Genomic DNA, 24,943 nt, shown 5'->3' with positions numbered 1-24,943 from the left:
TAAAGTGTAAGACATGTATATTTATCCTGCTGCTCAGTTGCTGTCAGTTTATCGTACAGCATAGCACTGCATGGTCAAAACACTGAACTCTGTCATAGCACGTTCTGGAAGCGAACCTTTCGGGTGCTGGAGAACAAAAAATAGTTATCTTATTATCCCCAATTTCTGTTCTGAAGCCGACACATAAGTAAACAAACCGTGTGCGAGGGGGAAAGTCTCCCAAGTAGTTTCAAACGTGTTCCGAGGTGGGGCCCTGGAAGATCAAGAAAACTCTATGAGACTGAGCATGTGACCGGAAAGGAGAAAAGTAGTCCTAATTAAAATGAACCAGTTACTATCAAGATGAGTACTGTAAGGCCGATGATCAATGAGAAGTCTCGGCGGGGAATGCAGCTATCCATTGCTAAAGAAGTGGCGGGGCCAAGTACCGCCGCAGGCCTGACCTCGCAGCGGCCGGAAACCAGGCATGGAACTCTCGCAGAAGTGGCTACGTTGATGCAGAAGCCTGTGAACGTCAGGGCTGAGACGGTCGCCCAGGTCGGGACAACCGGGCACGGCAAGAGAGATACGTTGTCCCACGGCAGCAGGCCCTTACCATTGGACGGAAGGCACAAAGAGTGTGCAGCGCCGGTAGGATCCCCGAGCGGGCAGCACCTGGGTGTGCCCAGCACGGCACCCACTCTGCGAGGCAGCAGGAGGCAGGCAAGAGACAGCAGGCACCGGCTGCTCTGAACCGGGTGAAGACGGCTTCCCAGGTCTGGTCACCCGGGTCCACACAAGCTGTTCATCCGCAGCCCTGCCTGGTCGTCGCTCGTGATTCGCTCCTCGCGCCGTTTGAACCCTCACGCTCCGTGTTTGCCTTTTTTTCCTCTTTTCCGAACGAGCGTGAAGCAGCGGCTAGTACTGCAGGAGCGCTGGTGTGTTCCCAAATATGTCGCTCCTTTGAGAAGTTTTTCCCCGAAAAAAAAAAAACGTTTGCACGAAGCACTGTTAGGAACACTGCACCTCATCACACTGATCTTTCGCACGCGCACCATCGATCACTGGCTGTTGACAGCGTTTCCAGCGAACACAACCTAAATGCGCAGCCTCAACCAAGGGGACTTGACACACAAAGATTGACAACCAGACCAGTCAAAGGAACGTTACGGAGACAGACTTCTCACAAGGTCATGACCGGCTTAAATAATCGTCGCCTACATTATCACAGCCTTTGATGTGTTCAACCCGGAAAGAATATTGCTGTAACACCGGACTCCACCGGAGCACGCGGCTATTTTAAGCGCTTTGGCTGAGTCAAGTACTGAAGGGGCTGGTATTCTGTCTGAATAAGTAAAAGTGCGGCCATACAATAAAATGTGAAATTTGCCTACCGCCCACACTAGTCCCAAACATTCCCGCTCGATGGCGGTATAGTGTGTTTGGCGCTGAAGAAGCTGCCTGCTGTCATAAGATATAGGGTGGAGGGCACCGCTGTGTTCTTGAGAAAGAACTGCACCCAAGCTTTTCCCAGAAGCATCAGCACAGAAAATGAACTTCTTTTTTAAGATCAGGCGCTCGAACATCTGGTCTGAATGCGAGAGCTTGTTTATGCGTTTCAAATGCCTTTTCACGCTTGGGAGTGCAACCCAAATGGTTACTCCCTGTTTTGCGTGTAAGTTCAACCAAAGGCTGGGCCTTGGCAGTGTAGTGAGGAATTATGTCCCAGTAGTACCCAACCAAACCGAGAAGAGACCTAATCTGCTTCTTAATTTCGGGTTGAGCTGCCTGTTCTACTCTAGCGACCGTCAAGTCTACTGGGCGAATCACATGCTCACCTAACAAATGTCTTAAGACCGCGCTCCTTATGCCAATCTCGCATTTCTGCCTCTCTGTCTGATGCGCCTGCGTGTCTGATGCGTCTGAACAATTCTTGGAGAATATTCAAGTACTCCTGTCACATTGAGGTAGCTACCAGGACGTTATCTATGTAATGATCCACACTTGGTAGACCTGCCAGGAGAGTTCTCGTAAGGCGAGTAAAAATTGCGGACACGCTTTTGATGCCAAAAGGCATGAAAGCGAACTTATAGCTGCCCGATTGGGTGGAAAATGCAGTAACCGGCCTGGACGCGCTGCTGAGTGGCACTTGCCAATACCGGTTAGTGCGACCTAGTTTTGAAAAACAAAGCGTCTTGGGGCCGACCTGTGCAAACATGGCATCAGTCCTTGGAATGGGCTCGCCAGCATCCACCAATATGCTGTTAATCCGACGAAAGTCGCTGCACACATGGTACATTTTGTGAGGTTTCTTCTAACCAAGCGGGTAGTTGTAAGAGGAATGCGAGCGTCCGATAACCCTAAGCTTCAACATGTCGTCAATCTCCTTTCTCGTCTACGTCACGCAAAGCAAATGGTAATGGATACTGAGGGCTGTTGATGGGGGCACTCGTAATTAATTCCAAGTGAAACAGTAAAATTAGTACGGCCCGGAACCTCTGAAAAAATTTCGCCGCGAACTCTGCAGCAAGGTCTGTAGTGCGGCTAACTTCGTCTCATTCACGCTATCAGCTCGCTTGATAGCTCCAGTTCCAAGTTCAAGATTTGCACTGAAGGTTGGCAATGGAGTTTCTGTCTCCACTTCCTCAACGACCACGAACGATGACACTTGGAGGGTATTCAGTGGCTGGCGCTCTTCTCAGCGTTTCAGCATATTTATGTCTAATAACTTTTTGCTAGACCCTCATCAAGCTAGTAATCGTCTTCGTTTTTCTTGCCTGTGACCACAAAATATCCTTTCCAATGCATGACGAGCTTGTTATGGGATGCCGACAGAAGGATCAGCGCTCGATCACCAACCTTCAGTTTTGTGCCAGAGGAACGCATATCGTAGTACATCTTTTGCGACCTCTGTGCCCTCAACAAAGTTTGGTGTGCGAGCTGCAACATGCCTTCTAGACGCTCCCTCAAATCAAGCACATAGCGACACAATTTTCTGATGGTCTAAGAAAGTTTTCCGGTCATTATGAGTTCTCTTAGAATGGTGACTGGCCCTCGGATTTGGCGACCGTATACAAGCTCAAACAAGGAAAACTGCAGCTAGCTTGTGGAGCCTCTCTATAGGCAAAGAACAGTGGAGCAAGGTAACGGTCCCATGCCTTGGGGTACGTGTTCTTGACACAACTTCCGTAGCATACTCTTCAAGGTCCCATTAAACCGCTCCGCCAGCCCGTTGCAAAAGAGATAGTATTGTGTCGAACCTAACTGCTTGATAGCTAGCGCATCGTTCACTTCCAGCATGTGTAGACGTGAAGCAGGAAGCCCGATCAGAAAGCACCTCCAGCGGGAACCCAATACGGGTGAGCTTTTCGAGAAGGCCTTCCGCCACAGTTTAGTCGATGGGAGGTAGGGCAGCCGTATCGGGAAACCTGGCGGCAAAATACACCAAAATAAGGATGTACCGGTTCCAACAGATGAGGTGAGAGTCAAAGGCCCCAATGGTATCTACAGCCACCCGCTCAAAAGGTTTCAAAATAATAGGCAGAGGTCCAAGTGGAGCATTGCTCAGATTTCCTTTCGGGACAGTCCACTGACATTCGCATGACCTCACAAATATCTTGATGTTAGCTGTGCCCTTGGGCAGTAAAAGTCACCTAGTACTCTTGTCGTAGTTTGCCTCACATCCTGATGGCCAGCAAGTGTACTCTCATGGGCCTGCACAAGGACCTCAGGGTGCAACTTCCTCGGAACAACCGCCTCTTCAACCGTTTTGCCCGGGCACACTTGATATGTCCGGAAACATACGCTTTCAACCAGATGGAAGGTGTGGGCGGTCTCAGGTTTTTCCCAGTTTTTTTCCGAGAGACGTCTCAGGTTGTGTCCTCTTCTTGTTGCTTGCGGAACGCCGGTCGAGACATGTGGAGCGCGCTCTGAGAGGGATCCAAGGTAGGCTCCGAAGCTTTCACGGCCACAGGTGCGCAAGAAACGTTGGCCTGCCCTGCCGGGGCTGAATTGGCCTCCTGGGCCGCAAGACTGCTGAACCATCAGCTGAATCATTCGAGAATGGAAAGTGTGCACCCGGGACACTGCCAATTATTACGTCATATAAAGGCGTCGGTAGGAACCATGCAATGACCTTGTCTGTCAAGTACGGTGATGTGAGGATCAACTTCGCCTTAGGAGCTTCGATTGCGGGACCAGCCGCCAAAAGCAAAGTCGCTCTTTTGCCAGTGAACGCCGTCTCGGGCACGAGGGCCTAGAGCACCACGATGCTGTTGCTTCCAGTTTTCGGAAGAATGAAACTCTTTGTCCAAACACCTCCCCGTGATCTTCCGGCATGCAGGCAATCGGCGGAGTTGGTCTGGAAACTGAATCTGCTGCTCGGACATCTAAACACTCTCTTTCCGGCTGTTGTTCAGGGCAAGAAGTTCGAGGTGAGGTGAAACATGCGGATATTTCCCGGTTACTTGAACCTCGGCGCCGGCATGACTATGTCATGTCCAGATTTGCTGCAGAATGCGCAATATGGGGGCTTCGGATTCGTACGGCAATCCAAAGACCTGTGTCCAACCTAATCGCAGATGAAGCATCGAATTTGTGTCTCGGGTTTAGGAGTCATGTCCGTAGGTTTCACTGAAATCTTCTCACTCCGGTCTCTAAACGTTGCAAGGTTATTTTGTCGCTGACCCTCTAGAAAATAGTCGGCCACCTCAGTAACCTTTTAAACCGTTTTGCAATCCCGTTCTCACAAGAACAATGCCAAACTATTGTGGCAGTTGTTCACAAACTCGGTGGGCTCGGTGGCTGTGCCACGATGCAGTCGCTTAACCCGTTCTGCCTCGCCATGCAGGTGATCGCTCCCCTCTGGATTACCATGCTTTTCCCCGCCCCTCTGGCTGCCTGTCCACCGGACATCTCGCCGGAATGGACGCCCGCTCTCAACCGAACCGATATGTGCCAGCCTTGCGCCATCACCGCTTCGCCCGATCGTGCGCTGACCTCACCAGTGCACTGCACCCTCGACATACAGTTGGAAACACCATCGCCATCAACATCCTCTTCCGCTCCAGCTTTTAAGCAGCTTCGGCCACCGGCGTCGCTTTGTGGGCTCGGTGGCTGTGCCACGATGCAGTCGCTTAACCCGTTCTGCCTCGCCATGCAGGTGATCGCTCCCCTCTGGATTACCATGCTTTTCCCCGCCCCTCTGGCTGCCTGTCCACCGGACATCTCGCCGGAATGGACGCCCGCTCTCAACCGAACCGATATGTGCCAGCCTTGCGCCATCACCGCTTCGCCCGATCGTGCGCTGACCTCACCAGTGCACTGCACCCTCGACATACAGTTGGAAACACCATCGCCATCAACATCCTCTTCAGCTCCAGCTTTTAAGCAGCTTCGGCCACCGGCGTCGCTTTGTGGGCTCGGTGGCTGTGCCACGATGCAGTCGCTTAACCCGTTCTGCCTCGCCATGCAGGTTAGTAAGCCATGTTGTCTTTACGCTAAGAAATCTAGTGATTACTTTTTGATACAGCTGCCGAGCCCGCAGTGCTGCCTTGCCATTGTCACTGAGTGTTCTGATGTCATTATTTCCTTGCTTTTGTTGTCCGGCGACATAGAGACTAACCCCGGCCCTGCCTCACTCGAAACTGTACTTGCGGAACTTAAAAAATTGTCCGCCGGTCAGTCGACATTAATTGCGGAAGTTAAAGACCTCAAAACCCAATTACTAACAACAGACAACCTTATTTCTGATCTAAGCAGGCGCATCAGCGCTCTTGAAGGGCATTACCAAACCATACAATCACTACGCACAGAGATAGAAGGCCTAAGCACTCAAACCACCCAGGCAACTCGCCAGCTCTGTGATCTCGAGGATCGCATAGACGAAGCAGAAAACCAATCACGAAGAAACAACCTCATATTCTACAACATTCCGGACCCCGACCCATCTGAAACGTGGGCCGACTCTGAAAAGCTACTAATTCGCCATTGCTCCGAATTTTTGGACATCACCCTCGACCCCAAAACAATAGACCGCACTCACCGTCTTGGGCGCCACGAACCTGATCGCTGCCGTCCGTTAATTGCCAAATTCGCACTTTTCAAAACGAAGGACGAAATTCTAGCTAATGGCCGCAAATTCAAGGACACTGACTACTCCGTCGGTGAAGATTTTTCACGCCGCGTTCGCAATGTGCGCAAACACCTAGTTACATTTGCCAAAAGCAAGACTAACCGTTTTTCCTTGCGATACAAAACCCTGTTCATCGGTTCCCGACGATATATCTTCGACGAACCATCGCAATCTGTTAAAGAGATACCATAGCGGTTGCTGCGCCGCCAGCCCCCAGCCGCTCATGTACCTGCCACCCCCCAGCCTAATCTCTCCTTTTCGGCGATTTTCACGAACATACGTAGTTTTCTTCCGAAACGCGAAATCATCTCCAATCTTGTGTGTTCATCTGCTAGTAACTTGCTGATACTTACCGAAACATGGCTCACTAATGGCATCACCGATACTGAAGTTCTTGCTGACTTACCGAATTTTAACCTTTTTCGCAAAGATCGCACATCCGCTCGAGGTGGAGGCGTTTTCATCGCAGTTAACAATCAGTTCTCGTGTACAGTTATTAATATTCCATCAGACCTTGAGATAGTATGGCTACTTTGTCGCGCTGCGCCCCAAACCGTACTGCTGGGCGTTTGTTATAGAGCGCCAAATACCAACTCCGATTTCTCTCGAATTCTTAACGACGTGATCAGCCAATTAACGAGGAAATACCCAAAAGCGCATATCATTCTTTTTGGAGACTTCAATTTTCCAGAAATCAACTGGCAGACACAGACAGCAGTCGGCAACAGGGAAGCGAATGATTTTATCGAGGTTTGCCTAAACTTCAACTTAACTCAAGTGGTATCTGAACCGACCCGCGTTGCAAACATCCTAGATCTAATCCTGACTACCCACCCGGAAGCCCTCTCATCTATCACTTATCTACGCGAAATCAGCGACCATAAAGTAATCCACGCCACATTTGAGTTCCACCCATCACGACGCCAGAATCAAAACAAAACTATTCGCCTCTACGACAAAGGAAACTATGAAGCCTTTAGTCTTGAATTAAACCAATATCTCACAACATTTCAAGCATCTTTTCACGATCATTCAGTAAATGATAATTGGTCCCGTTTTAAGAAAAAAGTTAGCGAACTAAGCGATAGATACATCCCCAAAATAAGCTTCCACTCGGACCGCCAGAAGCCATGGTATACGAAAACGATAAAAAGACTCGACAATAAAAAGAAGCGCCTTTTCCGTGCGGCAAAATTAAAGCAATACGACGAGTGCGCATGGGAAAAATACTATACAGCCGAACGCACCTACCTATCAGCAATTCGCAGCGCAAAATACTCTTTCCTTCACAACGACCTCCCCAAATTGTTGACTTCCAATCCCAGAAAGTTTTGGCAGGTCATAAGTGAACACCCGGCACATACCATCACTCTAACTAAAGAGTCTGGAGAAGAAGCTGATGACATTGAGTGCGCTGACATTTTTAATAACGCCTTTTCATCTGTGTTCACTAATGAGATTCACCCACCAACTGCAACTTTCGCCGTCAATATAGAGTCCAGCATGCCTGCTATCGCGTTTTCTGAAGCCGGCATTTCCTCGCTCATTGAACACCTTAAAACTTCATCATCGGCCGGCGTCGACGAAATTAACTCCAAAATACTGCGCAACACTAAGAATATTTCTGCAATGTACTTATTGTTATTGTTTTCACAGTCGCTTTCTACAGGTTCCATTCCGGATGACTGGAAAGTGGGAAAGGTCATTCCCGTCTTTAAGTCCGGTAACAAAGATTCTCCTTTAAATTACCGTCCGATATCATTAACCAGCATAGCTTGCAAAATCATGGAACACGTCATCTATTCTCAAATCATGGACTTTCTTGACGCTAACAATTTCTTTCATCCCTCACAACACAGGTTTCGCAAGGGTTTGTCATGTGAAACTCAACTGGCCGTCTTTCTTCATGACGTTCACTCTAACCTCGACCTAAATTTACAAACTGACGCTATTTTTCTAGATTTTGCTAAAGCATTTGATAAAGTTCCCCACAGGCGTTTACTGCTAAAACTAACCATGCTAAAACTGCATCCTAACGTCTTATTGTGGATCGAAGAATTCCTTTCTAACCGCTCCCAGTTTGTTCTCGTTAACAGCCAGAGTTCCAACCCTCTTCCAGTAACATCAGGCGTACCCCAAGGTTCTGTACTTGCTCCCCTCCTATTCTTAATCTATATAAACGACTTACCCTCAAACCTGGTTTGCAATGTTCGTCTGTTTGCAGACGACTGCGTTATTTACCACACGATTTCCAACACCTTTGACCAATCACAGCTCCAAAACGACATTGACGCAGTGCATGCCTGGTGCGATGACTGGCTAATGTCGCTTAATCCTAATAAATGTAAACTTGTATCTTTTCACCGCCGGCGTAACCCCCATATTTTCCCTTACTCCGTTGCTAACGTTCCACTAGAATCTGTATACTCATACAAGTACCTAGGTGTCACCTTGTGCCAGGATCTCTCCTGGCGCTCTCATGTAACGAACATCGTCGCATCAGCTAACCGGTCATTGGGTTTTTTGACACGTCATCTACGGCACGCCCCTCAAAGTATTAAACTTCTCGCCTACCAATCACTCATTCGACCTAAACTAGAATACGCATCTGCTATCTGGAGCCCGCAACAAGCATATCTCATCAGTTCACTAGAATCTGTCCAAAATCGCTCCACGAGGTTCATTCATTCTGCCTATTCATACGACATTAGTGTATCGTCACTTAAACGACAATCAGGTTTATCAACTCTTGCCCATCGTCGTCGCATTGCTTCTCTTAGTCTGTTTCATAAGTTTTTTTACAGTTCCCTCGGACAACCACCCTACATCACACCGCCCGCTCGCATATCTCATCGCACCGGCCATCCACTGCAAGTGTCATGCCAACGCGCCCGCACCGTCACTTTTTCCGCATCCTTTTTTCTTCGCACTGCTAAAGACTGGAATGGCCTTCCCCACGACGTTGATGCCATCACCTGCCAATCAAGTTTTGTGAACAATTTAAATATGCATTTCATAAATATCATGTAAGCAATCATATTCAACCTATATTTGTACTCCCACCTCTTATGTAATACCCCCAAAGTGGGGTCTTTAAGGTAATAAAGTGAAGTGAAGTGAACTGCTCAGCAACATTCATATCGCGCACTACCTCAAGGTGCGGCCTTCTCCCCGCAATTCAACCCAGCGGTAAAAAAAAAAACTGAACAGCCTCATGGTGTACTGGGAGGCTGTCTCACCATCTTGAGGCTTGCTTGTCCGAGATCTCTCCCTATGACCCTCAGCTGTAAAAATAAATATCCTCAGCAATACCGGATTCGATTTCTCATAGTCCATCGAGTATTCTGGAGATAGTCGACCAAAGACTGTGAGAGCTTCCCGTCGAGGAAGAGGCTCAAGGCCGAGGCCCACTTCTCCTTCGGCCAACCTTGCCTTGTGGCGACATCCTCAAAACGCTTCAAATATGCGTCAATATCATAACTTTCCTCATTAAATGTTTGTATCAGGCCATGGCGGCTAATGGGGACAGCTGCTGAAGCACCGCACTCTGCAATTTCAGTGTTCGGATTAGGAGGAGGATTTTCTCTGCTTGTTGTTAGTCTAACTCGCAGCTGCAACTTCTGACCTTCGAGCTCCAAATACTGGGCTCCTAGAGCCAAGTTCTGCGCTTCCAGCTCTAGACGCCGCTTGGTGGCTTCCTGTTCGGTAACTCTGTTTTCCCGTACCTTGCGCTACTCCTCCTCTCATCACTCGCGCAATTTGCCTCCCTGCAAAGCTATGCGCTCCAGAACCGCGAGAAAATCCACGGCACTCATTCTGTCTCACAAACTTTGTGCACTGGCAAACACTGCTCGGCCGTAAGCACGTGACATGTAAGGCCGTGGCACGTAAGGCTTAGCCTTAAATATCCCCAGGAAGCGAAGCACGTGGTTCACCTGCACCTAGGCCAAATTACCTTGTGACGTCCTGCCACCTGCCACCGTTGTGGCCACGTGGCAAAGTGCCCAGCTGTCTGAGAGTGAACTGCCCACTGTGGCAGGTGGTAGTTATAACTTACGGATTGATCGAGAGAGATTGCTTGGGGAGAGTAAACTGTGTCTCACAAGATACACTTGTGTCTATTTTTGAAGCAGGCACTTGCCGAGGCAGTGGCGCATCCCTTAACTGCTGCACCACTGCGTCAGGATTGGTATTAGGACTCCTCGCGATTTATGAATGTAATATGGAGGATGGCCGTGTCTGCCATGAGATATGCAAACAGGAGACCAGGCAGCTGCAGACCCATTAATGTTATCGCGTGATAACTTTAAGGCGGATGTTTTTATTATCAAGTTTTTTCATTATCTTGAATAGCACTGAAGAAGCCAACATACGGCACTGCCTTTTCCGGTAGGACAAAATCTACCCATTCAGCTTATGGCTTGCAGTGTCAAGCTCACAAGGCTTCTAAAATAACCAAACGCGAAGGTGCCAACCCCATTCATGCTGACTGCATAGCTTTCACTACCTGTGTTGTTACAATCTTACGCCCTTATTCATTACTAAGCTGATATGTGCAGAGATTCGGTGCGGCTCCTTGACATCCCCTCAACACACCAGCATGAACGTCAACTCCACTGCTGTGGGCGCTACAGCAAGCTTCAGCTGCTTCCAGGGCTATGTCTTGCTGGGATCACCCAAGAGGCAGTGCGGGGATGATGGCCAGTGGGATGGCACACCTGCACGCTGCGTGGCCAAAGGTAAGTTGGGAAGAGACACTCCGCCAAGGGTTTCATCCTGAAGACCTCATTTTCTGTTTAAAGTTATAGTACGGAGCGGTTGTACATATGTACTCCTAAAAGAAACGCTAAGCAAGATTGGCAGCGATGATGATTGTTAGGCTGGTGTTGATATTCAAATCGATAAGCAGTTCTTGATAATTTTTCGTGAAAGGGAAGCTGAAGCTCTATGCTTTATACTCAGTTTAAGACTATCAATTTTCTTGAAATTCATTGTTTAAAAGAAGTTCACAATAGAAGGTCACTAAACCTTCGCGTCAGCTCGGACTCTGATGTTGAGGGTGAGATCGACTATTGGGCACTAAGGTCTATAGTAGGCGTGACCAGAAACAAAGCTCATTGTTTTGTTATTAGCTGGTGAACCGAAACCACACTCTTGGCACTGAGTGTCTGGCTCAGTTGGTCTTGTGCGTGGCTGTGAAATGAGGTCTCTGTTTGCATAGGTCTCAGTGAAATGAGGTCTCTGGGCACATATGGCGACCATGCGTGAAGATTCATGTACTCTGGTGGGCTTTGTCCCCGACAGTGCACGGAAATGCAAACGGAGAGTACTCCGGCGAAAGAAAACACTGTAGAGGGCTTTGGGGTTAAAATATCCACGGAGTGCCGAGAGGTTTATGGAAAGGAGCTTACTTTTGGCCTTCTAGAGCATACTTTTGGGAAGGCTGCTTCGTGCTTTATGTCAGAATTATAGGCGGGGTTAGAAATAAGCTAGAAAGCATTTAATAGACTAGCAGTTGGCGCGCACAGGAAAAACCTCAAACCAGGCCCTTCGAGGGACATGGTTGTTTGTGGCTAAATTTGAACTTAAAGAAGCCGATGACGGACCTTTATGGAAAATAAAAATAAAAAGTCTCATAGGAATCGCATTTCATGTTTCAGATGGCAGTGGCAGATTGCTCGAAGTACAATTAGGTTCCTCCAGCAGGTACATGGTGTCTAGGCTAAAAAGATATCTGAGGTAGGCCAGGGAAACCACTTATATACACCTACCGACCGGCTTGCGCATAATAGGCATTTTTTTTCTTTTGAAACTTCTTTATTAGCAATAAGATAATTTTTCTAAACGCATAAATACTGACTTTTGGAAGGAAATGTGAACAGCAAAGTTGGCGAGCACCTTCAGAAACCCCCATTTTATTTACTTGCGATAAAGAAAGCCTCACGTCTATCGTTTTTCCGAGCCCCAAATTAAGTCCGCGAAATACAAAAAAAAAATCAGGTGACTAGCGCATTCCCGCGCCACGATTCTGCTGCTCTCAATCCTGGATTCAGTGAACGAAATTAGCTGCTGGCAAGGAGCGACGACCTCATTGCTCCGGCAGGCCGATATGTCGACGGTGGTTGCGGCACTACTTGTGGCGTCGCGCATGCAGACTGGCTCGCGCGGGCGTTCAGTTCAATCAGCGACAGTTCAATCAGTGCGGTGGTGCTGCCATGTTTCAAAAGGGACACTGTGAGCATAAACCGGTTTATTTTTTTTTAAAGTGCGGTGGTTTACATGCTTGGCAATGGGATCGATGAACGCTATTTGTGGAGGGACAGTCATGTGTCTACCGCAATTATTTATCGTCAATACAAATCACGTGTGTTGCATCAGCCTTCCTGAGAGTTGGTCGTCGTCGGCGCATCCGTATTTTGCGGAACCTAGCACGCCGGAATTGAAGTTAGGAGGGGAGGATCTGCGTTCGGGAGAGATTACAAACCTCTTCTTTCAATGCCCCTCATTGTTCACGCTTATTCACATCATCTGATGAGCGCTTTGAAGCTGTAGGAATTAATGAAGTCTGGAAGATGCATGAACCAAAGAAAAGTCAAGGCTGTAAACGTGCCGCGAGAAAGAGCCAGTGCAACGAAGGAAATATTTATCTCACAAAAGGATATCATGCTTCGAAACCGTGTTGTACTGGTAGGTGTTTCGTAAAATCTCGCAATTTTGAAGTTTTCGCGCTGTTACACACTTGGCATAAGAAGAGAGAAGAAATGGCCGGCTCTTGAAGAAAGAAACTGGAGGTGAAGGTATGTGAAGACAGCGTCTGAGTGAGCTTTTAATTTTTAGGGGGTTTAACGTCCCAGAGCAACTCAGGCTATGAGAGACGCCTTAGTGAAGGACTGCGGAAATTTTGACCAACTGATGTCCTTCAGCGTGCACTGTCATCGAACAGTACACGGGCCAGAAGCCGAGTGCTATGACCACTGAGCCACACAGGTGCGACTTCCTAAATGAGCTTTTCTGGAAGCTTACAGAATAGAATATCATTATGTACAATATGCGGTGTGTGAGAGAGTCTGGAGCCCATCGTGGTACTCCCATCATGTCTTACTGTTTCGCTTGAGTGGACGCCGGTTGCAAAAAAAATTCAGGGGGCACTTTGTTTTTCGTACAAAAGCTAGCGCAAAACACGACACACACAAGAAAGGTAGACAGGACAACGCGCTACTGACAACTGATCCTTTATTGGAAAGAAACACGTAATACATAGGCACACCGCCAACCCACCTATCAGCTGCAGCAAACGTCAGAATGATGTAAAGGGTCATAAAAGCGATAAAAGACACAAAGACTGAAAACACGACGTAGCTAAAAACGATAAAAAGTGGCGAAAGAACATTAAAAGCATGACACGTGGTGTATAAGGCCAAAGAAACATGACAAACTGGAATTCAACAGGATGATAACAAAACGATATTGTATAAAAACGTAACAAATGCAGTAAAAGAACACGTGAAGCAAGAAAAACCTGATAAAAAGCCTGTGCGCTGAACACTTGAGATTACATTGAGGGGAAAAAAACCTGTACACATGCTCGTACTCAGGAAAACCTTTCTAAAAAGCATTCTTCAGTTTTATACAAGAAGATAGATGCATCGCTAACAGCATTCGCGCCCTTTTTTCTGATCAGAAAAGCTTCTTTTAATTCACGGGACACTCGATCATGGCCTCTACCTAAAACAACGGTTTTTTCCAGAATGGGCCTGCAAGAGTTTTGTTCACAGTCCTTGCAATGAAGAGGCAGATTCGAACCTGTTCCTGTCCCCATCGAACGCTCATGCTCCCTCAACCTTTCATTCAGGCAACGCCCCGTTTGACCAACATACACTTTTCCACATGTGAGTGGGATCTGATCAGGAAAAGTTTTTTTTTAATCAAACGGGGCGTTGCCTGAATGAAATGTTGAGGGAGCATGAACGTTCGATGGGGACAGGAACAGGTTCGAATCTGCCTCTTCACTGCAAGGACTGTGAACAAAACTCTTGCAGGCCCATTCTGGAAAAAACCGTTGCTTTAGGTAGAGGCCATGATCGAGTGTCCCGTGAATTAAAAGAAGCTTTTCTGATCAGAAAAAAGGGCGCGAATGCTGTTAGCGATGCATCTATCTTCTTGTATAAAACTGAAGAATGCTTTTTAGAAAGGTTTTCCCGAGTACGAGCATGTGTACAGGTTTTTTTCCCCTCAATGTAATCTCAAGTGCTCAGCGCACAGGCTTTTTATCAGGTTTTTCTTGCTTCACGTGTTTCCTTTTACTGCATTTGTTACGTTTTTATACAATATCGTTTTGTTATCATCCTGTTGAATTCCAGTCGGTCATGTTTCTTTGGCCTTATACACCACGTGTCATGCTTTTAATGTTCTTTCGCCACTTTTTATCGTTTTTAGGTACGTCGTGTTTTCAGTCTTTGTGTCTTTTATCGCTTTTATGACCCTTTACATCATTCTGACATTTGCTGCAGCTGATAGGTGGGTTGACGGTGTGCCTATATATTACGTGTTTCTTTCCAATAAAGGATCAGTTGTCAGTAGCGCGTTGTCCTGTATACCTTTCTTGTGTGTGTCGTGTTTTGCGCTAGCTTTTGTAAGAAGAATAATGCACCAACTAGCCCAGCAACAAGTGTTACTTGGGCACTTTGTTTAAAGTGTGTAGAGGCGAAAGCGTTTTCCGCACCACTTTGACTGTCTCTGTGGAACTGGCGACGTCACCACTAGATGACGTCACACATAATGACGAATGACTAATAACAAACGATTAATTAATGAATAATTACTAATTATTGGCTAGATACTAATTAACTGCTAATTAATGACGCTTAAGCTTCAACTATAGGAGTGGAACCCGACGGCGTGTTGTGGCGCTGCCACCGAACGGTACCATCTGGAACGCCACCACCCGTTAGGTGCTTTGCCTTGCCACTTGGAAACACCTTTGTACACAACGCTTTTTGAGGAAACGAAAGGCGCAGTAATTCTCTGTCATCTCGTTGGACACTTGAACCGCACTGTATAAGAAGGAAAGAAGTGGGAGTGAAAGAAGAAAGTGAACCAGGGGCTGTAATGAACAAAATAAAAATTGTATTTGAGGGAAAGAAATTCCTTAGTAACTGTCTCAAAACCATTTTGACCAACCAAAATAAGTGATACCTCTGCTGACAACCTTCTGTCGACAACCTTCTGTCGACAACGATCAGGCATTAAAGGTTTTCGCCTCAAAACAAGATGACACCGGGCTAGTGCTCGGCTGATGCAGACCGGACGAAGAAAGAAGTCGTGTAAGAGAAGTGGGCCCGTGCTCGTGTTAGCGGAGCTGCGCGGCAGGAGGAGGAGCGTCCTCATTTCTGACTTAGTCTAACACACATGGTTTGGTGTTTCAGGGGAGCGGAGGGGAAGCTACATTTGTATGGTATCAATGGCCCAGAATCCCTCTTTCGGTGCAGACAGAGCGGAATGACTGTGATGAAAAGAATAATTTCTTGGCTATAGAAGTGCCCGCCTGGCTCTGCCTTACGACTCTCAACATTTGAACGTGTTTAATTCGCTTAAATAAGAAATTAAACGTGATTGATGCCTTTCTTCCGCCCAGTAGAACGGAAACAAATTTTTTATTACGCACGCAACCTGAACACTGGCTATCAAGGCCGCATTGCCAAGAACGCTTCTACAAGCAACCTGTCCAATGCTCAGTTGAAGTTATTTCGAACGTTGGTGGTCGCGGTGCTGGCAATTTGTGTATCCACTTGTGCAGATAGCCTGGGACATTTCCGGCGGTGCCCCTCCGGTGTGGCTCAGTGTTTACGGCACTCGTCTGCTGATCAGAAAGACGCGGGTTCGATCCCGGCGACGGCGGCTCAGTTTCGATGGTGGCGAAATCCTAGACGTCCGTGTACTGTGCGATGTCAGTGCACGTTAAAGAATCCCAGGTGGTCGAAATTTTCGGAGCCTTTCACTACAGCGTCCCTCATAGCCTGAGTCACTTTGGGGCACTAAACCCCAATAAACCAAACCAAAGCAGCTCTTGGGGCAAAAGACCATTGAAGAAAAATTCAGCCGTACGCAGGAACTCGGGAGTATTTAGCTATGTAGCAGGGATTTCATGTTCGCACTCGCACAGATGTAATGCTATATTTGGGACAGCAATGAGGTCAGATATATCGCAGTAGTACAGTCACTGCTAAAGAGGTGTCAAGTACAATATTTCAGAAAGCTTTCTACCTTTTATGAAAAAAAAAACATATTTGGGTGCTATTTAGTATTGGTGTCTGTCAGCGACTGAAGCCTGGATGGTGTCTGCTGCCACTTGTACTTTATGAGAGTGCCCACTTCAGAGACTGGACAGACGAAGATCAGGCTGATCACTTGTCCTCAAAGGTCACGCACGAGCTTTCTATTCCCCGAAGTAGCTAATGGTGACACTAACATCTCTTGAACCGCAAAGTTTCCACGTACTGCGATGCAGTGAAATTTTACCGCCCATAGCATTAGCTTACAGGGTCTGTTCTGAAAGTAGTAGGACTCATTTTTTAAAAAAAAAAGTTTATTCAAGAGAATAGTACAAATGATTAGAATTTTTCAAAGCAGCACCCTTCCGGACCTACACGCTGCTGCCCATGTGTTTTCGAGTTTTCGTACGCTTCCAGAAACGCCTGGACCGTAATGATGTTTAGCTCCTTCGTCACGGCCTGTTGAACCGCCTCTACCGATCCGTGGTGTTTCCCCTTGAGCGTCGATTTTATTCTCGGCAATAGAAAAAAAAAAGTCTGGCGGGGCCAAGTCGGGGCTATAGGGGGCATAAGGCCTAGTTGCCGCCTTGTGCTGGGCAAAAAACCGGGGTCCTGATTCACATGACTAAGAAGATCCTGGCAGATCGCTTTCCCGTTGGCCTTTTGCTCCTCTGACAACACTCCCGGCACCAACTTCGCGCACACTTTACTCATGGCTAAATTTTCTGTCAGGATCTCAAAAACTTGAGTTTGGGGAATGCTCAAGTCATCAGCAATCATTCTGATATTCATCCTACGATCACTGTTCAGTAAATGTTTCACTCGCTACACTTTTTCGTTGGTCTTGATGGTCGAAGGGCGTCCAGAGCGGTCGTCGTCTTCCACTCTTTCCTGAGCTTCTGGGAAGAGCTTGTGCCACTAAAAAAAAACACCTGATCTACCCATGGCAGCACGTGTCGTGAGTCTCTTTGCCCGTTTTACCAAGATTTACGCAAAATTTGATGGCGTGTCGCTGATCCAGCAAACGCTCTATGATTCTGTGTAACGAGACGTTTCGACAGGGGTTCACAATAAAAGCCACCTGCTTTCGTCAACGACCGAGAGCCGACTGCTGATTTTCCCCAGCATTCCCAATATCCCCCTCCAACGATCCTGCACGCGCAGATCGCCTCTCGTCCGGCCGTTCGCCCAGGAAAAAACCAGTCCTACTACTTTCAGAACAGACCCTGTAGGGACACCGAGTTAGTACCGCTTGATTTCATTGAGATGCATCATCAAGGAGCTCCATACAGTTTTATTGGGGCATCATGGGAAGTCTGGTAGACAAAACCCAGGCCCTGAGTGCCTACTCCAGACATGCTGCATCACGGATAGGGTTTCTAGAACAGCGCTTCGGAGATAAGAAAGCAGGTCGTCTCAATTCGACTACGACAAATTTCCGTACTTCGTCATTCCGAACTAAACTCGAGTAAATGCTGCTTCACTCGTCTGGCTACAGGGACCAGCTGGAGAAAGCGACCATGAAGCCGCCGCTGCGGCACGTTGCATCGTGGGCATTATTCGATCACAGGACGAAAACTGTTTTCTTTCGCTGGCTGGAGCACGTAGCAGGAATTAGCATAGGTAGCCCATCAATGCGGCGCGTTTGTCGGGAGAGAAGTTGGGGTTGACGGAGTGGCGAAAATGCACCCTCTCCTAAGATTGCCAACGCACTTCGGGTGGAAAAAGCACCGCAGCTGTAGCTTGCACGCTAAGTAAGATGCAGTTGATGCAAAGTGGGCAATCATAGGAAAATTAATAAGTGATTCGGCGATTAGACTTGACAATTGTCTCCACTCAAGGACCTGCAAATTGTGGACTTTCTAATTACAACCCGCGAGCCTGTGGAGTTGTGCCTAAATTGTGATGCTGCAGTATCAAGCCGGTCTGCCTAGTCGTTCCGGTCTTTCCCTGCTGCTCCTTGGAAAGGAACGGCAACCAGAGCTGATATCTTCGGATATGTAACAAGGTGATCGATGGGCATCACTTCTCGCACTAACGGCATCAGCCGCTGCGCAACGCTAAACAAGTGTATCTCACTGCTTGTGTGTTTAGCTACTACAAAACGCACATGACAGTCCGCATTGAAACACCTTGCACAAGGACGGACCATCTGAGAACGCTCCATTGTCATTGAAAAGCGAAGGACGCCGCCTGACTAACAGAACACGATCGCCGCTTCCTTGCAGTGCAAATTCACTCTGAACACGAGCATGCACGCCGTAAAAGAAGATAGGGAAATATGTAGTTATTCCAGCTTGCGATCTAATTTGCGGTTTATTCGCTTCTGCCCTGCTGAAATATCTTTTCTTGTTTTTTTTTTCTTTCCCATCTTTCATAGCACTAGACTTTTGTGCACTCTTCGGGGAGTATTTATATAGCATGCACTCACTATACACTTCTGCTGGCGCTGTGCTCATCCGACAGGTGCAGCAATGACGGAGGCGAGAAAGCACAAAGAGTGCTTGGATCCTGGCACCCCAGACAACGGTCGCCGGGATGGCCGCAGCAACTTCGTCGTGGGTACCAACGTCACATTTGAATGCAAACCTGGCTACCACATGCGTGGCAACGCCACCATCTCCTGCCAGTCTAACGGAAGATGGTCTGCCTCTCTCCCGCGGTGCATCGGTCAGTAGTTATTTCACCATGCTGTGATTAATGACTGGGCTCTCATTCCTGATGCAAACGAAGGCTGCTGAAAGAAATTGTGTTCACTGAACTATTTATTGCGACAGGTGTGGAGTGCACTAACTACTCCAAAACATTTCACAAGCTTAGAGTAGAATATATAATAAATGATTGTAGAGTTTTCGAGTTCTCCTTATGTCCTTATCAAGAACAGCTGCTGCTTGTGTTCCATCAACCTGGCAGCCGTCGCGCCTTACGAACATATTTTTGCCTGCCCTGGCTTCTTGTTTTTCCATCAACAACACAGTCAGCTTTGGTGCTCGCGGTCCGACCAAGTGCGCCAGGTAGGTTGCATGATCACGGTGATGCTGTGACGAAGCCTTACGTGACTAGTGCTGGCCACTCCTAGTATTGAACGGCGATGAAGGTCTCACCCGCTAAGAATGATCTATTAACAGATGAGGCAGTAATATGAGTCTTACGCTCTGCCATGCCATGCACGGAGGCTTTTTCGTAGTAAAAATTGCAGACAGCTGATAAAACGATACAAATGACATGACTGTGAAAGACTGATTCTGCAGAACTTTCAATTAATCTGCGAGGGGGACTTTAACGATCAGAGATTTCGAATATCACTTGCGCGTAGTTTCATTCTGGCTCCTTCAGATGCTATTGCGGCGATTTTCATAGCCCCAACCAACATCACAGCCGCTAAGCCATCGCGGAGTGTAAAATGAGTGAAAAAGAACTGCAGACTGAAAGAAAAAAATTCGATCATACTGAGCGGAAACAATTTTTTATATTTAGCATTACCTTTCATGACAGAGTAGAATGAGATCCTAGGTTGGGACTCTCCCGCACCAATAATGTATCGCGGGTAGTCTTTCGTTATACGCGAAATACTACGCAGATTTAGGCATCGAGATTAGAAATTATTCTTACGGAATATACTGTATGTAATGTTGATGGTACGCAGCAGCTCGGGGCAAAATATTTTTACTGGCCCAGATTTGCGTTTGATGTGCTGCCCCAAACTTTGATAACCTCCAAAGTTATGCACAAAAACTTCGAAGCATGGAGAATTGGTTGCCAGACTGTCGCCCCCCTTTTAATTGTGACAGAAGAGAGGTGTCTAAAGGAGCCTTTACTCCATTACAAGGGATGCAAATGTTAACCTCCAAACAATGATACATCAGAAATGTCACTCCTTTGTAAATATGCGGGGGCTATCACTCTCAACCTTATTCTGTATGCCCACGAATGTACTGTTGAAAGCGTAAAAATGTGTTTATGAGTTTTTTTTTTCGGTGGCTTCTGTAATAAGTGTTTTGTTTCCGGCCCAAACCAAACCAAACCTTTCCTCCCTTCATAACCTTTCAGGAACTTGTTCCAGCATTCTCACCTGACATCTTTCCGCATAAATGATATGCAAAGTGTGGTTATCTAAATCAGTTGCATTTGTTTTCGCATCAGCAGTTGATTCATACCCGCTTTATGTACATAAAATATTGACGGTGCCCGCAATTACGGGAAACTCTCACGTCAATGCATGAGCTTTGTCTGCAGTGATCACAGCAGCAGCTTGCTATTTGCCCATTTGTAGCAACTTAACTGGTTTGTGCAAGACAGGGCCTTTTGAGTTTTGCTCTTCAACGTGCAGGAAAATTTTACTACGACAAAATGCGGTCCGCGGGCAGAGCTCTAAGTGACATCGCCGTCAAGATTCCAGAGCTAAATGCTTCTACCGGAAACGGCAGCAACTCAACTGGCCGAATCCTCAAAGTTAGGGGACCAAACGCTGCGAGGCACTTTGTGTACTTCCTGTTTGATGCCTCCGCAAGCATCGGACCGACCAACTTCCAGACGGGCATCAACCTAGCGAAGGCGATAACGCGAAAGGTAGGCGCATATCTTTGGCACCTTTTCACTCCACCCGCTTCATGGCAGCACTGACATCACCTACACGCTTCTGTGGGAGTTTGGGTGAAGATATGTGTGCAGCGAATGTTTCCTTTGAAATTTTTGTAACATGATCCTATGCTTTTCTTAAACATATATGAATCCAAGGGAGTGAGGTATTTCAGGTAAGGGAAGAGGTACTGTGCTTGTAGACGATTCTGGCGGAAGAGAATTGAGCACCACAGAAAGGTGCGAACGACAGGAAATCTTATTTTGACGCGTAAAACTCAATCACTGCTATGGTATTTGCTCACTGTGGTATTTATGAGAATAAGAAATAAAACAATATATAGAAATCAACAAACGACGTCTGAATAATGGCCATTCTTGGGTTGACGAGATGGTCTCGTAGGATTCCCGTAACATATGTCGCGCGGCTATGTAGCATTTATCCACCCAGTTAGACTGGGCGAGTTGGTTCGCGTACTCTGCTGCTTTCTGGGTAAGCTCGGTAATTCGAGCTTTAAGCGTACTATTGTGTTTCTGGCGTCGTCAACGGTGGACGAGGCTGCGACGGGCTTCTCAGAGGTGTAGAAGGGTGTTATCCAAGTTCGTGACCGCATCTGAGAGCTGGATCTTTCATGCGAGCGAAGGTGTGTCAGCAGCGGTTGGGACTGTGCTGGGTAGCCTTTCTCAAAGTAAATTTTCACAGGTTCTTTAACTTCCTTGCACCAGGGGTGCACCGCCAGAGACGGTTTATCTAACTCGAAGACTGAAGCTCTTCGCACCAAGGGTGCCCGTCAGAGACGGTCTCTCGATGAGTCGAGACGCAGGGATAAAAAAGGCAATAACTGAAGATTTATATACAGCTATTTACATTGCATATACAAATTTAGGTACTCGAGACATTAAGCAGCAAAAGGACAAACAAACAGGGTGGAACTGGCTAATACTAGGGGAGGCCCCTACTCGGCGTTGCCGAAGATGCGTCGCATCTCACCTTAGCGCAGAACCCCGCTTCCAGCTCCGGGGACCGGTTTTAAAGACCTAAAGGCCCGGCCCACATTTGGTGGCTTCCAATCATGTTACGATGTTCACATGATTGGTTTATCGAGAGCCTGGCCAGCCCTCCAGCTTCCGTAGGGCAAAACGCCCTTTCCACAAACACAAACGCACGGTCTTGCCAGTACGTGCAGAGAACATTCCCTCCACCACAAAATAAAAATAAAACAAACACAAATACACATCCGTGCCAGCACGTGTGCGAATCGGTACCGCGGGTGGGTGGACACCCGTACTTCCCGGCGCGTTCGCGAGCGGCCGCGTTCCAAGAAAGGAGACGCTCCGCTTTGAGTGCCCCCAGCCGCGTTCCGATGACCCCCGCGAACGCTACCGATACCTTACACTCAATAATTGGTGTATTGTCAAGTGAGTCAAAATTTTGCCCGAAATTCGTCCAATCTGGGATACGGCTTCTGTTTTGGGACTCGTAAGCGGGCGTATGCGTAGTGTAGTGTTAAGGATGCAGTGATCGCTACCGAGGGTCTCCTCGGTGTTGAGCCAGTCTGCGTGTCGTATGTTGCGAGTGAAGGTTAAGTCTGGACACGTATCCCGTATCACGGAGTTTCCTAACCGTTTTGGGTACACGGAGTCCATGTGGACGTTGAGCCCCAACGTTGACGCAAGCTCCACCAGCTTACGTCCGCCCGACTCATAGCGATACCACCAGAGCTGACTGGGAGCGTTGAAGTCGCCCACAATCAGCAGGCGATCGCTACGCGCTACTCTAAGCGCGTGGCTAAAGAGGTCCGAGAAGTCTCTCGCTTGAGTTTGGGAGAGCAGTACACGTTGAGTATATGCAAAGGCGTGTCCCTGCGGCGGAGTGGTAGGACAGTCACCATCACATAGGAGTACTCGAGCTGAAGGTCGAGAGCCACTATGTTGGCTGTGTAAGCTTTGTGAACGAGAAAAGACGCGGGATCCTGTTGGAACGTCTTGTAGTTTGAAAGTGTGGCGCCCAGGCCTGGCTCCTGGAGGGCAACCACGACTGGGAGGAACTCCAAGGTTTCAAGGTAGAGGCGGAAATTGGCCCGCTTAGTGCGGTATTTAAAGTCTCTACAGTTCTATTGTGTTATCATGGCCGAATTGGAGATGACGGTACGCCTTTGGGTAAGGTGTCTCGCCATGATTTAAAATTTTAGGTGGAGGAGGAGGGAGTGGCTGCACTAGAGCCAGCTAAATGCGCCATAAAGGGGGTGATGACAAAAGAAGCGCAGCAACGGACCTTATTGTCCGAATTAGTAATCAGACGGTCGAATTTTGAAGGACGGATACGTCCCTAATGCGCTCCGTCCGACATAGGGGGGGGGGGGGGGTGGCCAAGATGCGCTTTGAGACCACCTTGGGGACGGCAGATTGGACCTTGGTGAAGATCTTGCCCATGGCAGTCTCGATCATAGATCGAAGTTGAGAGGTTAAGCGCTTCTCGATCGCGGAGATGGCAGTCACGGGGGCAGGCGAGAGCTTCGTGTCGCTCTCCATTGCATCTGAGTTCTACGGGCTCGTTGCGGCGGACGGAAATTTTGACTATAAATTATGAATTTTGTTGACAAAAGCTCATTCTGAGCCCGGAGCACGTCAATAGGTTTTTCGTATTCCGAGTCGAGTGCGGAGACGGTTAGTGGGGAGGAGGGAATGAGAGGAGGAGGAGGCGGTCTCAGCCCAGCTGCTGACCTGTTGTTTGGCATGTTGGGGCGCTGATGCCCGGGCGCCGGCACGCCATCTGTCTTGACAGCCGGGAAGTGGCGAGTGTCCCTGCTGCTGGGCGGTGGCGGCGGTGGGCCATCTTCTTCCCGGACGCCAACTTCACCCACGATGAAGAAGGTGACTGCGCTTTGTGGTTGGTGCTGTGAACACCACGCGGCGTTCCGCCACTGGTACCTGAATCTGGATGAATTGGCGGCTTGCCACGTCGCTGGTTTGCTGGGAGCTCTGGGTGTTCACCCTTGGGGTGGGGCACTTTGAGCTTGGGAAATTTTCCCGTGCAGTCGCGGGTGTTGGTAGGGCGAGCATAGAGAAACATGTTGCTCTATGCGGTGAGCTTGACCACAGACTGCACAGGACAGAGTGCATTCATGCGGCGTCTTGACCCCGTCGACGGTTGACACCGTTTGGCCACACAGGCCGCACTTTTCATCCGGGCAGGGGCATGTGTCCGGCCGGGGGCCTACTGTGGCACACTGCATCCAGGCCGGGATCGTCGTTTTGTACGCACGCACAAGGGTCACTTCTGAGTAATAATGCACGTATCGTGGCACCACTTTGCCTACGAAGGTGAGCGCGGCGACATCTGGTTTGCCAAGCTTGCGGATAACGGCAAGTTCTCCAGCATGGCACTGGATCTTGTTTTGGAGGGACTCACTGGTCTCGTGCTTGGCCATGGTGATGATGCCGCGGCACACGTCGTCAGTGAGTTTCAACTGGCGGTACATGGAGAGCCGTCGCTTCCGATGATGTTAGTTCAAAGTCACGCAGAAGCTTGCCTGCGACGTGCACTTCTCGGCTGCCTGCGATGATGAGGTTTGGCTCCCATGTTGGGAGCAGGCTGAGCAATGCGGCGGCCTTGGCGCCCAGAAGGCCACGAACGCTGCTCCCAGCTCACCATGTTGGTAGACACCCTTGAGAGCGACGGCCACCGGGGGCTTCAGGATGATGACGATGTCTTCGTATGAAGCCGCGGGAGCAGTTTTGGTTTCCAAGAAGGTCCGAATTAACATTGGGGCCCGCCGTGAAGCTCTGCAGCGCGTGCAGCAGGGTTTTGGCGTGTTGAGCGGCATGCCGACATGGCGTCCGATTTCTTGGAGGTGGCGTTCCGCTTGCATGAGCGGCGTTCCGCTACCTTGAAAAGCCTCATGTTCTCAATTGGCGCAGAATCCGCGCTATCAAGCCATGGAATTGCAGGAACCTCGGATCAGGCCGGTGTCCGGATCGT

At 48.3% G+C, this 24,943-nt stretch overlaps 2 protein-coding genes across 2 annotated transcripts in view; both read left to right on the top strand.

The window, feature by feature from the left end:
* Positions 1-24,943, top strand: part of LOC149360625 (complement factor B-like) — a 205,803-nt gene that overhangs the window by 65,640 nt on the left and 115,220 nt on the right. The window contains exons 8-10 of the mRNA XM_089572417.1: positions 10,672-10,851; positions 18,850-19,053; positions 20,714-20,952. Of these exons, the coding sequence (XP_089428543.1) occupies positions 10,672-10,851; positions 18,850-19,053; positions 20,714-20,952 (623 nt within the window). The remainder of the gene's footprint in view (positions 1-10,671; positions 10,852-18,849; positions 19,054-20,713; positions 20,953-24,943) is intronic.
* Positions 4,778-6,304, top strand: LOC149360626 (uncharacterized). The gene has a single exon (XM_089572419.1). It carries the CDS (start codon positions 4,793-4,795, stop codon positions 6,302-6,304), a length of 1,512 nt encoding a protein of 503 aa, XP_089428545.1. The 5' UTR covers positions 4,778-4,792.

Source organism: Amblyomma mixtum, chromosome 2, assembly GCF_055824585.1.
Source record: "Amblyomma mixtum isolate Tamu chromosome 2, ASM5582458v1, whole genome shotgun sequence".
Lineage (NCBI taxonomy): Eukaryota > Metazoa > Arthropoda > Arachnida > Ixodida > Ixodidae > Amblyomma > Amblyomma mixtum.
This window is presented reverse-complemented; position numbering and strand designations above follow the sequence as displayed.

Coding starts and splice junctions, on each gene's coding strand:
- LOC149360626 (XM_089572419.1), top strand. CDS start 4,793: ATGCAGTCGCTTAACCCGTTCTGCCTCGCCATGCAGGTGATCGCTCCC.